Raw genomic sequence first — 14,226 nt, forward strand, 5'->3', positions numbered from 1 at the left:
TATTTGCAAAGGCAACAATGGAGTGATGTGCCACAGAATGAAGTACGCTTCTATTACAGTGTGCGTGTCAAGAAAAACACACAGAGTATGAACATACCTAGTATAACAGGAGTATATTTAACTCACATGTGTCTACTAATAAAAAGTAATTGATACTTCTTAAACTCTCTGACAGGAAAGTCACCAAGAACTGGTCATTACTATGTGCTAACCAAAAGGTCTGCAGTCTGACCCCACAGTTCTGTTCATCACAAGATGAGCAGTCCGCTCCCACGAACATCAAAACCTTGGCAACTCCATGGACTATTTCTACTCTACCTTATAGGGTCATTATTTGTCAGAACTAACTTGACGGCAAGAGATTATAACAATACTACATGACAGCAAGAATATTTCTATATGAAATAGTATGATAAGTTTCTCCACCCAGAAATTTAAGTTCATTTATGCTAGTGAAGGAATTAGAGGAAAAACTGAGAAAAATAGTAAAACTTCAAATTCCCATAAAGATATAGACATTTTACAGAATCTGAAGAGCCCTTTCCTGAGAGCTGGTACCAACAGTGTTAACTGTGGATCCAAGAAAGATGAAGTTGTTGACAGTTTCAATCTTTTCTCCACCATTTTGTTGCCTATCAGTCCAGTGGTAAGAATTTTTGTTTTCTTGACAATGAGATGCAATCCATACTGAAGGCTATATTCTCTGATCTTCTGCAACAAGTGCTTCAAGTCCTGTTCACTTTCAGTAAGCAATGCTGTGTCATCTGCATAACACAGGTCATTGATGAGTCTCCCTCTGATCCTACTGCCACATTTCCCTTCATAGAGTCCAGCTCCTCAAATAATTTGCTCAGCATACAGACTGAATAAGTATGTCAACAACTTCATCTTAATTGGATTCAAAATTAACACCTTTGACACCAAGCAGTCAGAAAATCAGGAAAACATACTGCATTGGGAAATTCTGCAGTTAGGGACCTCACCAAATTATTAAGGATTAAGAATGTCAGTGTGAGGACTAAGGTGCATCTGATTTAGGTCATGGTCTTTCTAATCACTTGCTATGCGTCTGAGAGCTGGAAAATGAGTAGGGATGACAGAAAAAGGATTGATGACTTTGAACTGTGGTGTTGGAGAAGAGCACTGAACATCCCACAGACTGAAAAAGAAAAAAAAAAAACCCCAACCAACAAAAAATATGTCTTGGAGAAGGTGCAGCAGGAGAGCTTTTTGGAGGTAAAGATGAGGCTTTGCCTCACATACTTCGGGAATATTGCTAGGAGGGGCTATTTCTTGGAGAGGAACATTATGCTAAAAAAGGTGGAGGGTCGGCGAAGGAGAGGAAGATCCTTGACCAGGTGGACTGACGCAGTGACTGCTGCAATGGGCTCTAATGTGTCAGGAAGTGTAGAGATGGCACAGGACAGGACAGAGTTCAGATCTGTTTTCATAGAGTTGCTATGGGTCATACTCAACAGCATCTAACAACTAACAACAAGAGCCCTGTGTTAAAATCACCTTCAAATTACAGTGTGGGATTACATTTTTGAATACAAATATTTTAAAACTCAAGAGTATATTAAAAAAACCAAAACTTTTCTGTATAATACAGTAAAAATGTAGTTCACACTATACAATGTGAAACTGACACAAGGGCACTATAACACAGAAGTTCAAACTTGCTAGGTATGAAACTGACTGCACCGCAACAGAAAAAGTAAAGGTAAGTTAGTCTTTCTCAAAAAAAGCCTCTTTTTTAAATGTTAAAATGGGGACATAAGTAGCTGGTGAAAAGAAGCAAAGCATTCAGCATAGTACCTGGTCTTAGTAAAGAACAGATAACAATATTATCAATACTGCTATTTTTTAAAAAGCAAGATATGACTGTTAGAATAGTGGTTACAGTAATTCATTTGGTAACACTTTCTATAAGGAAAACTAATATAATAAGATACTTAGATCTTTGCCTACACAGTCTATCTAGTTGCATAAGAAAACCACAATGTGATCTTATATGTTGAACTTCCAATGTTCAAACCAACCTAGAGGCACTGAACGTCAGAAAAAAGACCTGGTAACCTGCTTCCCAAAGGCCAGTCCTGAAAATGCAAGAACAGTTCTACTCCTGGGGGTAACCTTGGGGTCTCTAGCAGTTAACAGTCCGGGGGCAGCAACTGGCAGTGATGCTGCCTATTTAATCAGCTGTTCCCAGGCACCTTACAAAGATTTCCTAGTATTTAATGCTCATTCAGGCGCCCAAGATTCATTCCAGTGCTAAAACCAAAATCTATTCAATACAGTAACTAATGCATTTTTAAATAATGGTTTTTATAAAAAAAATCAGTCAAGGTGCTTAAATATACAACTTGAATTCAATAAATATACAATCTAAAATTAAGGTGTGAGAAATAAAAAAAGTTAGCAAGACAGTAACAACTATTTCTGAAATATGAAGTACCCAAGAAGTGTAATAATATGTACCTAGGATTTTCTATTTACGTTATAGAGTCATCTAAGGAGGAGCAAATTCACAGACTGAATTCAGGTTTTGAAGCTTAATACCAAAATGGTGAGTGACAAAACTGAAACCAAGCCAGTGATCGAGTCACATTTTCAGTCGTCTTATTTCTGGTAATGAAATTTCAAATAGTAGATTGTATGTGTGTGAACGCATGTATGTACGTGTGGGTTGCTGATGGGAGGAAGACTGATAAGTAGAATAAACTTTCCAATGAACTCCAGCAATTTTCACTTGGGGGATAAAACCAGATCTTTTTATTGTTATAAATGTGATAAGTTCACTGCAAAAATTCTGGAAAACAGCAAAGAATATGGAAAAGGATAAATAAAAATCATCCATAATCCTACAGCAAAGCCACCATTGTTTATTTATTAAGAAATGTCTTAGAGTTAAGGAAAAAATACCAACCAACTGATAAAAGTCTGTATCCAAAAACAGATTCTAAATTCTGTATTTAACATTTCTTTAAATGCAATGTACAAATACACTGTACAATAATTTCTGTCCTTACACAAACTTTCCTCTCTCTCTTGTCAAATGCCTTAAACTAAGGATTTGTTAAATTTAATCAGAGCTACTCTCAGAGATTAAAAACCAACATTTTAAAGAGGGCTTTTTCCATAATAAAAAACTCTGGTGGCCCAGTGGCAAGAAGTTAAACTGCAATCCCAAAGTCACACAGTTCAAGGCCACCAGCTTCTCTGTGGGAGAAGAATGGGCAATCTCCTCCTGTGTGATTTACTGCCTCTCTGAAAACCCGCTGGAGGGTCAGCTATGGGTCGGTTCCGACTCTACAGTACACAACAACAAGCATTCAGCAGTAGTAGAATTCTCACTCTCCATGACAGAAACCCAGGTTTGATTCCAGGCCAGCACCACAAGCATGGTACAAGTTGGGTGTGAGGGGAGACTTCTGAAATGCAAGTAGATTTTCAGAGGAATTACCAGACTAAGATAGACTAGGTAGAAAAGCCTATATTCCAAAGTCAGTCAATGAGAATCCTATGAGCTGAACCCACAGCAACTACCAACCACTCATCAAACCACATCGTTTGTTGGAAAATACAGACATGGGCGAGCTCTGGTGGCCTAGTGGCAGGAAACTGCACTGCAATCCCAGAAGTGCACGGTTCAAATCCACCAGATGCTCTGCTGAAGAAGGAGGAACAGTTGCCTCCTGTACCAGTCAGATCCAATTTGACGGTACACGCATAAAAAAAAAGAAAGTACAGACTTTGTAAGATAGTACTACTGCTACAAAAATGTCAGTTTAAAAATAAAACTTCCAGTTAGCTCGGGTTTCGTCTTCGTGCATGTAGAGGTGGGCTTGAGAAAAGCGTCAACATGCCTCTGGCAAGAGATTTATTACATCCTTCCATGGAGGATGAGAAGAAAAAGCATAAAAAAAACGGCTAGTTCAGAGCCCAAATTCTTATTTTATGGATGTAAAATGTCCAGGTTGCTACAAGATTACCACAGTTTTCAGCCATGCTCAGACAGTGGTTCTTTGTGTAGGTTGTTCAACAGTGTTGTGTCAGCCCACAGGGGGAAAAGCCAGACTCACAGAAGGTTGTTCATTTAGAAGAAAACAACATTAATGCTCTCTATGACTTCCTGAATTTCTCTTCAGTCACAGAAAGCCTTACCAATCAGTAATTCCGGTTAATCCATCATAATATAATAACATTTCAGTTTTTGGTGAAGTATGTGGCACTTACTTCTTTTGGTGTCAGTTTTTTCAATAAAGTTTTGATTATGGGCAAAAAAATAAAATAAAATAAAACTTCCATTTAAAAAAAACTTGAGCTTTGCAAAATGTTAGCTTCTATGGGTCTAATTTATTTTCAATTAAGAATTCAATTCCTATTTTGAATCTTGAATAACAGTATTATAAGCATTGCAATTAATACTTAGGAATATTGACACTTGCTCATGCAAATGGAAGTTTATTTGCTAACATTTAAAAACAAATAAAACAAAAATAAGCACCCATGTTATTAAGAAAAATACTGAACAATTAAGATTAAGCATTTAAAATGTAACTATTCTCGTATTCTTACCTTGGTCCCTGACAGCATACTGGTCAACATTTTTGTTCCCCTTCCAACTCCAACCACTACAAATCAAAGAAATATTCATGATAATTTGTAAACTTACAAAATGCCTTACAAATATGTACACTTTAAAAATTTTAATTTCTTGGCAAATACAGTGTTAAGCTGAAAAGAGCATATTTTTAACATGATCTCTTTACTGTAATCAGTTGATGCTGTCATCAACAAAGAAATCTAGAAATAGAGGAAAAAGCAGAGTTGTGTATTCCATTTTCAATGTGCTACATTGTGAGGATGGCAAGGGACAGGGCAGTGTTCTGTTCAGTTGTTCAGAGGCTATGAGTCGTACTCAACTCGAAGGCACCTAACAACAGCAACAACATATGGTAGAAACATCTACCCAGCCAATGACAATGAAAACTATTGGAAAAATTGCACAATACTCCCTCAAATTTTTCATAAGCCATCAGTGAAAAGAAATATATAGTACAATTAACTGTGTTAATATGAGTGATAATATGAGTGTCTGATATGATGGTTTTCTGACAGAGTCCATTATTAAACAAAGCAAAAGCCATCATCACAGCTAATGAACCATTTGAAGATGATTAGTGCCCTCAGCAGTCATATAAACATAACCAACCAACCTAATACAAAGAAGACAGGGGGGAAATAGAAGCCTAAAGAAAAGTATACCAAATAGAACAAAATCAAATTATAAATCGAATATAAAATGGTCACTTGTCTACTCAATTTCAAAGAGGCAAAACTGAAGGGATTTCTTCATTTCTTCACTTAACGAGCATACTTAAAACAAACAAACACACACACACAAAAGAAAACAAACCCTGAAGTATTTACTACAAATCGATACAGCTGTCCATAAAGAAAAATAAAACCATCACAATTCAGAAACACAACAAAGTGAAATCATTGGTAATCTGCAAGAATTACTACCAATTATTTGTTTCCAATACTCTTCAAGGGGCAATAAATGCAATAAAAGAAATAGTTCTATTTAATCTCAAAAGATTTTTGCCAATATCAACTAAAATCTATACTTAGAAGGGAAAATCCCAGTTACTAATTTTCTTAAAAAATATTTTCTTAACTTTTTATCCTAAATGCTTTATTTAAAATACTATCCTTTTCCATAATTTTAAAACACATATCCCTTTTTCTCCTTAGCGCTATGCAGCATCAGGTAACTTAAGATTATGGTTGTTGTTGTGGTTGTTAAGTGCCGTCAAGTCGCAGGCAACTCATAGCGACCCTATGAAGGAGAGTCCTCGACGCTTGGGTGCCTTTCAGCCTCTCTCCAGGTTCACAGGGTTTCCGGAGGCAAGCTATTATGAAGTGGATGCCACTCCTCCTTCCAAAAAATTATGGTTAGTTGTTGTTTATTTTAATCTGTAATTAGCAATTCAAATGGACTGGATATTGCATCATCCAAGAGGGAGCTTTGGTGGACTAGTGGTAAGAAGCTGCACTACAATTCCAAAGGCTCTTGTTTCAAATCCAACCAGCTGCTGCTTGGGGGTGGGGGGAAAAAAGGAAGGCCAATCTTCCATGCAACTTAAGGCCTCTGAAAACCAGCTAGAGTGTCAGCTGTGGTGTGACCTGACTCAATGGTACTCAACAACAATGAGTCTTTAGTTTAGCATGAAATTCATTTAATGAGCTATTATCTCTTAAATGAATATGCATGTTAAAAGGTAAGTACTGTTACATAAAATTTTGTTTCTAATTGGAAAGTCTAAGGGGAAATTAGGAAGAATTCCAACATACAAATTTCTGTGACTACAGATGCAGTTACCAAAAAAGCTTGGAAAACACTACTGTAACATATGTATATGAATGAACAGATTATGTCTTGGAGAAAAGTACAGCCAGAGCGTTCCTTAGAGACAACGATGACAAAGTTTCATCTCATACACTTCGGATATGTTGTTAGGAAGAGCTATTCCTTGGAATAGGACATCATGCTTGGAAAGGTGGAGGATCAGCGAAGGAGAAAAAGACCCTCTACCAAATGGATTAACAGTGACTGCAGCAATGTTCTCAAGGAAGTCGGAGAAGAGGAGGATGGCGCAGGATAGGTCAGGGTTTAGATCTGTTGTTCATAGGTTTGCTGTGAGTCGTATTCGACTTGATGACACCTAAGGTGTACAACAGGAATGCAGCCTATCTCCATATCCTTTCAATCTATATGCAGAGCATCCAGGAGGCTGGACTTTATAAGAAGGAGTGTAGCATCAGTATTGGAGAAGACTCATCAACCACGTGCATTATATAGATGACACAACCTTTCTTGCTGAAACGGAAGAGCTTGCTGCAGAAGGTCAAGGACTATAGCCTTCAATATGGTTTGAAGCTAAACAACAACAAAACAGATTCTCACCAGTGGGCCAACTGGCAGAATCATGATAGATGGAGAAGAGGCTGAGATTGTTTATAGCTTCAGCTTACTCTGTCCCACAATCAACACTGCTGGTACCAGCAGCCAGGAAATCAAAAGATGAATTGCACTGGGAAAATCTGCTGTCAAAGACCTCTCCGGAGTACTGAAAAGCAACGATATCAGTCTAAAGACTAAGGTATGCCTGACCCAAGCTATGGTCTTCATGATTACTTGCTATACATCAGAGAGCAGGACAATGACTAAGGATGACAGAAGACTTGACACCTTTTGAGTTGTGGTGCTGGAGAAGAGTATTAAACATACCATAGTCTGCTAAGAGAACAAACAGGTCTGTCCTGCAGAGGGTAAAACCAAGGAAGGAAGGATTTTTAAGCTATCTCACATACTTTGGGCATGTTGCAAGGGACCAACCTGTGAAGAAGGGCATCATGCTTGGAAAAGTGGAAACAACGGAAGAGAGGAAGGCTCTGGATGAGATTGATTGACTCAGTGACTGAGTCAACAGGAACAGGTGTGCTGACCACAATGAAACTGGCACAAGACAGAGCCAGGTTCAAAGCTATTGTACACAGGGGTTGCTATGAGTTGCAAGTGACTCGATGGCACATAACAATAAATAAATACATACACACACTTTAGCAGTCTGTAAAGATGTATTATAGCTACTGAGATTTTGAAAAAGCAAAAGTGAAATTAAAAAGCATCAGTTCTTTTTCTTCCTTCATCCAATACCAATTTTCCTTGAGAAACAAAGTATTCAACTAATACGTGAGAGAGTGACTTCTTCTCAAGAACTACTGGTTCACCTTCTAAATCTACTCCCATCAAGTCAGTGGCAACTCAAAGTGGCTCTCCACTGGGTTTCCCAGGCTGCATGTCTCCGTGAGAAGAGAAAGCCCACATTTCTCCCTTGCAGCAGCTGGTGGATTTGAACAGCTCGCCTTTTGGGTCAATTTGTTACCACTATACCACCAAGCTCCACACTCTGTTGTCCACAGGATTAGCAGCACCCCATGTTGGGAGTCCCTGAAACCAGTCCTACTTCAAAGATTCACTCCATACACAGTTGTGCTCATGGCAAAGATTTATTAATGCTATGTTGTTACTGATGTTATTTGCCATCGAGTCACCCGTGACACACAGCGACCCTATGGACAACATCTCTGAACCCTACCCTATCCTGAGCCAGTCACATCAACTCCAACACACCTAATCCCTTTGCCCTGTTACTGTGTCAATCCATCTCATCCAGGGTCTTCCTCCCCTGTGCTGTTCCTTCACCCTTCCAAGCATGATGTCCTTTTCCAAGGACAGGTCCCTCCTGGTCACATGTACAAAATATGTGAGACCAAGTTTCAAAATCCTTGTCTTTAAGAACAAACTGGATTTTATCCTCTCGAAGACAGATCTGTTTGCTCTCCTGGTATGTCCAATACTCTTCTCTAGCACCTCAGCTAAAAAGCATCAATTGTTCTTCTGTCACCTTTAGTCACTCTCCAGCTCTCTGATGCGTAGCAAGGAACTGCGAAGATCATGACCTGGTTCAGGTGCACCTTAGTCTGTTGACTGACATCATTGCTCTTTAGCATTTTGGAGAGGCCCCTGACAGCAGACTTCTCCAAGGTAATTCATCTTTTGATTTCCTGACTGCTGGTGCCTCAAGAGTTCTGACTGTGGAGCCAATAAGTTGAAATTGTTAATAATCTCACTCTCTTATCCATCCACCATGGTGCTGCCAACTGGCCCAAAGGTGAGACTCTGTCTTCTTGATTAGTGATATATTGTTGTTTTTAGGTACTATTGAAGAGAGTGCAACTCAAGGCAACCCTATGAACAAAAGATCTAAACCCTGTTCTATCCTCTGCCATCCTCACACTTAATGACACATAAGAGCCCACTGCGGCAGACCCCACATCAATCCACCTAGTCAAGGGTCTTCCTCCCCTTTGCCAACCCTCCACCCTTCCCAGCACTGGGCCCTTCTCCAAGGAATAGACTCTCCTTGCAACATGCCCAAAGTATGTGAGGCAAAGCCTCATCATACTTGCCTCAAAAGAACACTCTGGCTGCATCCTCTCCAAGACATATTTTTTTGTTCTTTTGGTCGTCAGTGGGACGTTCAGTGCTCTTCTCCAACACCATAGCTCAAAGGCATTTATACTTCTTCTGTCAGCCTTATTTATTATGATATAAAAGGGTATATTGGGTTATGAGGTAGAAAGGCACAGACGGAACTAAGAAATCTATGCACAAGCTTTCTTATATTTGAAAGTTTTTCCAGCAACAAAAAATGAATTAACATGTATGTAATGTTACCAAAGGTAATGCTTTATACACACACACACAAAGGGGGTGGTGATGTAAACACCCTCTGTTTCAATGGGTGGGATAAAATCCCAGACTCCTAGAAAGTATGCAAGCAAGTAATGAACTTATGTATCACTTGCACATTCTAGGAACAGTAAAGCACCACTATTTGTAGGGAAGAATGAGAACTCCTTTAAAATTAAAGTTCCAAGATGTCAGCTAAGGGACACTCTTCCAAGCTGATCTTTCCATGTAAATTCTTTCTCACACACACATTAACCCTTGAATGGCACAGGATAGGACAGGATTCAGGTCTGTTATTCACAGGGTCCATTCCATGAGTCACATTCGATTTGACAGCACCTAACAACAAGCATTAACACTTGAGGGTGCTCTGGTGGTCCACTGATAAGTGGCTGTGCTGCCAACGCCAAAGGCAGTCAGTCTGAAATTGCCAACTGCTCCAAAGGAGAAAGGCAATCTCCTCTGGTGTAATTAAGAGTGTCTGAAAACCCACTGGAAGGTCAGCTTCGAGCCAGTTCTGACTTGACAGCACAGAACAACTAACAGGTAGGAAGCTCTGGTGGCCTAGTGGATAAAGAGTTCACTGCAATCCAAGGAAGAAAGTTCAAATCCACTAGCCGCTCCATGGGAGAAAGATGGGCAATATCCTTCCATGTGATCTATAACCTCTGAAAGCTCACTGGTTCCAACTCAGTGGTATATAACAACTGTAAGACATACACAGAACTATTTAGAATTCCAAGAGGCTTATTAATTTTGTACCACTGGGAAACTCAGACAAGATGGCAACACAAATCCACTAAGTGTCAAACAGTTTAAGTAGACTGCAAAAAGCAAGGCTTCACTCAATCTTAAATGTCTTCTGAATCTAACATTAAGTGACAGAGAAAACCTCCATTCGTATCTCTTACCCAGAACTCCTTTGGCTGCACTGTCTAGAGTTCCTCCATGGCCAATTTTGAAAGTCTGTTTTTTCCTCTTGTTGCATTTTGGAGGAGGCATGCCAGCTTCTGTGAGGGTAATTGAAATGGATAAGTTACCAAGATCAGGAAGTACTATCTCCAGAAACATAGAGTGAATTAAAAAAAAAAAATTCTACAGATTAACACATTATGCTTTGAAATGAACCACAGTATAAATCTATGGATCTCAAAAATAGTTGTGTAAAAATGAGAATTTATCTGATGAAAAAAAGTTTCCAAAGCAGGGGCCTAGTGCAAAGCAGGAGCAGTCCACTCTTGTCGCAATGTGGAGTCTGATGTGCATGGAGAACCATGTTGTTAATTGCCACAGAATCTATCCCAATCCCCCATATGCCATGTTCCCAGGGGATCAGAATAGATTCTCCAGGGTTTTCAAAGCTGTGACTTTTCTGAAGTAGCTATCAGGCTTGTCTTCCAAGGGGTTTGCTGGTGGGTTCAAACTCCCAATACTTTGACTGCTAGTTAAGCATTTGACTGTTTGTCCAGCCAAAAACACCTGTGAAGGTCAAGCATAGTCTAAAATATATGGGGTTGCCAGGAGTCAAAATCAACTCAACAGGCCTTGTATTCACGTCATTTATCTGGCTTGGCATTTTTTTAAAGAGTAAAGCCCGCAGTGAAGAACAATGTTCTGCGACAATTTAATGGCAAAGCAGGAAAAGGCCCCAAATTAGGAGAGCCTTGAATAGACAGAGTGGTGTCACCAAGGGCTGCAGAAATTACTAGTCTGCAACCTCAAGTAAGTGAAAGGTTCTTTATCTTTTGTGCCTTTAGAGACTAAGACAGGCCCAGCTTATTGCCCGGTGTTCAATAAATGTAAGGTTCCTTGACCCACTGTCTGAACTGGTTTGTTGACTGATGGAACACACTTAAGACGCTTTTTACGTTTTTTGGTTAAGTTTTCTCCCAGGAGGCACGTGCAACAGCACTACTGCTCCTTACAGCGTGGCCTCCAGACGACTTACACTGGGACAACTGTCAAAATGACAGATTCAAAAAAAAGGTCCCCTGTCTCCAGGCTCAGCATCTCGGGAGGCAGTCACGTGCATTTTGACAAGGGACAGCCCTCCCCAAATACGGATGCTCACTGACACGGGGAGAACACGGGATCGGGGCATTGCGCGGCTAAGTTACTATCTGCATTTCCCAAACACTGGGAAGGGTGCGACTTGGGGGCAGCGGGTTAACAGCACTTCCTTTGGGAGTTCATTCATTCACGTGCACCGAACAAAAGGCTGAGCGATGAGCCTCCACGAGGGCACAGGCTTGCTGCCTCTCTCCCCCTCGGAGAGCGACAACTGCCAACCAGGCTCCAGTGAGGTCCCAGCGGGCCGAGTCCAAGCCCGATCTGCCCCAGGCTGCAGTCCACCGTCCATGCAGGGGTCGTTCCCCACGCGCCCTCCTCCTTTTCGCGCTGGGGGGACGGAGTGCTGCAAACGGCCTCGGCCTGGTCCCGCCCCCCCACCCCCAGGCTCCTGTACCTGCCAGCAGCTTCTCCTTCAGCCGATTCAGCAGCTCGGCTGAAGTGGGCCCTTTAGGTTTGTGCACGGCGAACACGCCGTTCAGCGACAGCAGCTTGTTGGCCATGGCGGACTTGGCGTCCCCGGGCTCCGATCCGGCGGCGGCCTCGCCCGCAGCGCCCGCCGTCTTAGCGGCTGGCTCCGTCGAGGCGGCCGCAGTCTTCGCTCCCGCCGTCGCGGCCGCCGTGGTCTCCGCGGCTTTCGCCGTCGCGGCCGCGGCCTCCGTCGTGGCGGCTTTCGCCGTCGCTGGCGAGATCGGAGCCGCCACGGCGACTGTTCCCGAGCTTTCAAGGGCTGAGGCTGTGTCCGCTTCCAAAGACAAAGACGACGACGCCATCACCGCCTCCGTGGCCGCCATACTCTCGTGGTCTAGGCCGCTCTAGAGCGCAGGCGGCGCACGTTTATGACGCAAGAGAAAGCGCGCCCAGACTGCCCTCACGCTCCCGTCGTTTCCTAGAAACCGAGGGGGCTGATGGGAGCGAAGGTCGCAGAGGTTCTTGGGAAATGTAGTCCGCGGGTTTCCGGAAGTACCCTTGGCTCCTGAGGACTCTGACCGCAGGAGTTTCGAACCCCTTGCCCTCCTCTCTGCGTCTCAGGTAGCACTCGTTTGGTGGCGCAGAGGTCATTGGCAGTTGCAATCTTAAACTGCCAAGCAGAACACTAAATCTGTGTCCATTTTAAGGCGTAGAAAGAAAATCTCTTGCACCTGCTACTTACCCGACACCTACAGAACTCAGCATCCAAGCATAGAAAACGAAAAGGACTGATTGTTGCTTCTACTTGTAGAATATTCCCGCGTTCAGTGCATCGTGCTGCTAGACTCAATTCAGATTTAACCTACACCGGAATGTAATCTCTTTTTGAGAAAAAATTTAAAAAGAAAGAAAGACACTTCCAAACGCAGTCCACTGCGTCCCTCTCCACCAACTTCACAAGGATGTAAATCTTTGGGGAGAAACTGCAGCACCTTCCACAGAGTGAATGGAGGGTCCAAACTTTCAAGTGTGACAACACAGCCAAGCTGTTTAAGCACGGTGCCTGGAGGGTAAGTCATTGGTGCTTCTCTAATGTCCCTCAGGCACCTTCTCCTTGCCTCCTTTGGAAGTAAGTCTTGATAATTCTAAGAGTTTAATATGGGGGAATGTGGGATGGCAAAAAAAAAAAAATAATAATGTCAACGCTTCTATAAGTTGCATTACGTCATAACACATTTTGCCATTCATAAGCCTTGCTGTCAATTTGAGAAAAACGGAAAATTTCCTAAAAAACACAGAAAGAGTCTGATATTGGCAAAAGCAGAGTGAATGAAGAGTTTTAATTTTACTTTTCTGCATTAAATGTATTGTGAATATTGTTAAGTGCTGTTGAGTTGAACAGACTCATAGTGACCCTAGGGACAGAACCTGGTTCTGTAACTAACTACGTTCATAGAGTTTCCAGAAACATGTTGCTTAGGAAGTGGGTGCCATTCCTGCTTCCATGCCTGTCTTAATCTGGGAACTCCACCAAACACCGTCCACCATGGGTGTCCGTTATGGCATTTGACGCACCAGTGGCACAGTGTTCAGCATCACAGAAAGCCTGGGTTACCTCAGTACACCAAAATGATAGACCAGTGCTGTGCCACTTAGAAGTTAGTCCCAAGCATAATTAACACCAACCGATTTTTAAATACCAAAGCCCTCTTACCAGATCCTGTTGACAAGTAACTTCCTGCCCACAGCTCACTGTTAGTTAAATCTAGCAAATCCAATCAGCTCACACACAATTGTGAACGAAATAAAAAACAACCAAAACAGTCCACACCCCACCCTCAACAGACACAAAACATCCCACCGCCGTCCAGAATCCAGCCACTTCACACATCAGCCTCCACACTCAAAAACTCAAACAGACCATGGAGTCAGAAGCAGCTCACAGTTGACCCTGAGCTGGTTTCCCAGAGGCTGTAAATTGCACTGGAGGAGATTAGCCAACCTCCTACCTCAGAACAGCTGGTGGGGGGAGCTCTGGTGGCCTAGTGGCAAGAAGCTGCAACTACAATCCCAGAGATGCACGGTTCAAATCCACCAGATGCTCTGCCGGGGAAGGAGGGGCAATCTCCTCCTGTACCAGTCAGATCTGATTTGACGGTACACGCACACAAAAATAATAAAATTTTAAAAAAAAAGAAAGAACAGCTGGTGGATTCAAAGCCCCAAAGAGGTACCACCTTTCCCTTAGCAGCTCAAGTCTCTACAGGAGGCCACCTGAGCTCCCTGATTGTGAATATTAAGAAATGGGGTACAGTTTGTCTTCACCGTTTCCCCACAGTCCTTCCCAACCACCGTTTCTCTTCCTATCTCCTTGGACATTAATATCTAGTATCTTACTGATGCCTCTTAGCCACTCAGAA

At 42.0% G+C, this 14,226-nt stretch overlaps 1 protein-coding gene across 1 annotated transcript in view; it reads right to left on the minus strand.

Moving 5' to 3' along the window:
• The window catches only part of TRUB1 (TruB pseudouridine (psi) synthase family member 1), a 31,224-nt gene extending 19,035 nt beyond the window's left edge, over positions 1 to 12,189 (minus strand). Inside the window, exons 1-4 of the mRNA XM_006879916.1 lie at positions 12,046 to 12,189; positions 11,793 to 11,937; positions 10,240 to 10,338; positions 4,582 to 4,637 (exon numbers count right to left, since the gene is read on the minus strand). Of these exons, the coding sequence (XP_006879978.1) occupies positions 4,582 to 4,637; positions 10,240 to 10,338; positions 11,793 to 11,937; positions 12,046 to 12,189 (444 nt within the window). The remainder of the gene's footprint in view (positions 1 to 4,581; positions 4,638 to 10,239; positions 10,339 to 11,792; positions 11,938 to 12,045) is intronic.
• Between the last annotated feature and the right edge of the window lie 2,037 nt (positions 12,190 to 14,226).

Source organism: Elephantulus edwardii, unplaced genomic scaffold (assembly GCF_000299155.1).
Source record: "Elephantulus edwardii isolate Elephantulus edwardi_28Jun2011 unplaced genomic scaffold, EleEdw1.0 scaffold00006, whole genome shotgun sequence".
Taxonomy (NCBI): domain Eukaryota; kingdom Metazoa; phylum Chordata; class Mammalia; order Macroscelidea; family Macroscelididae; genus Elephantulus; species Elephantulus edwardii.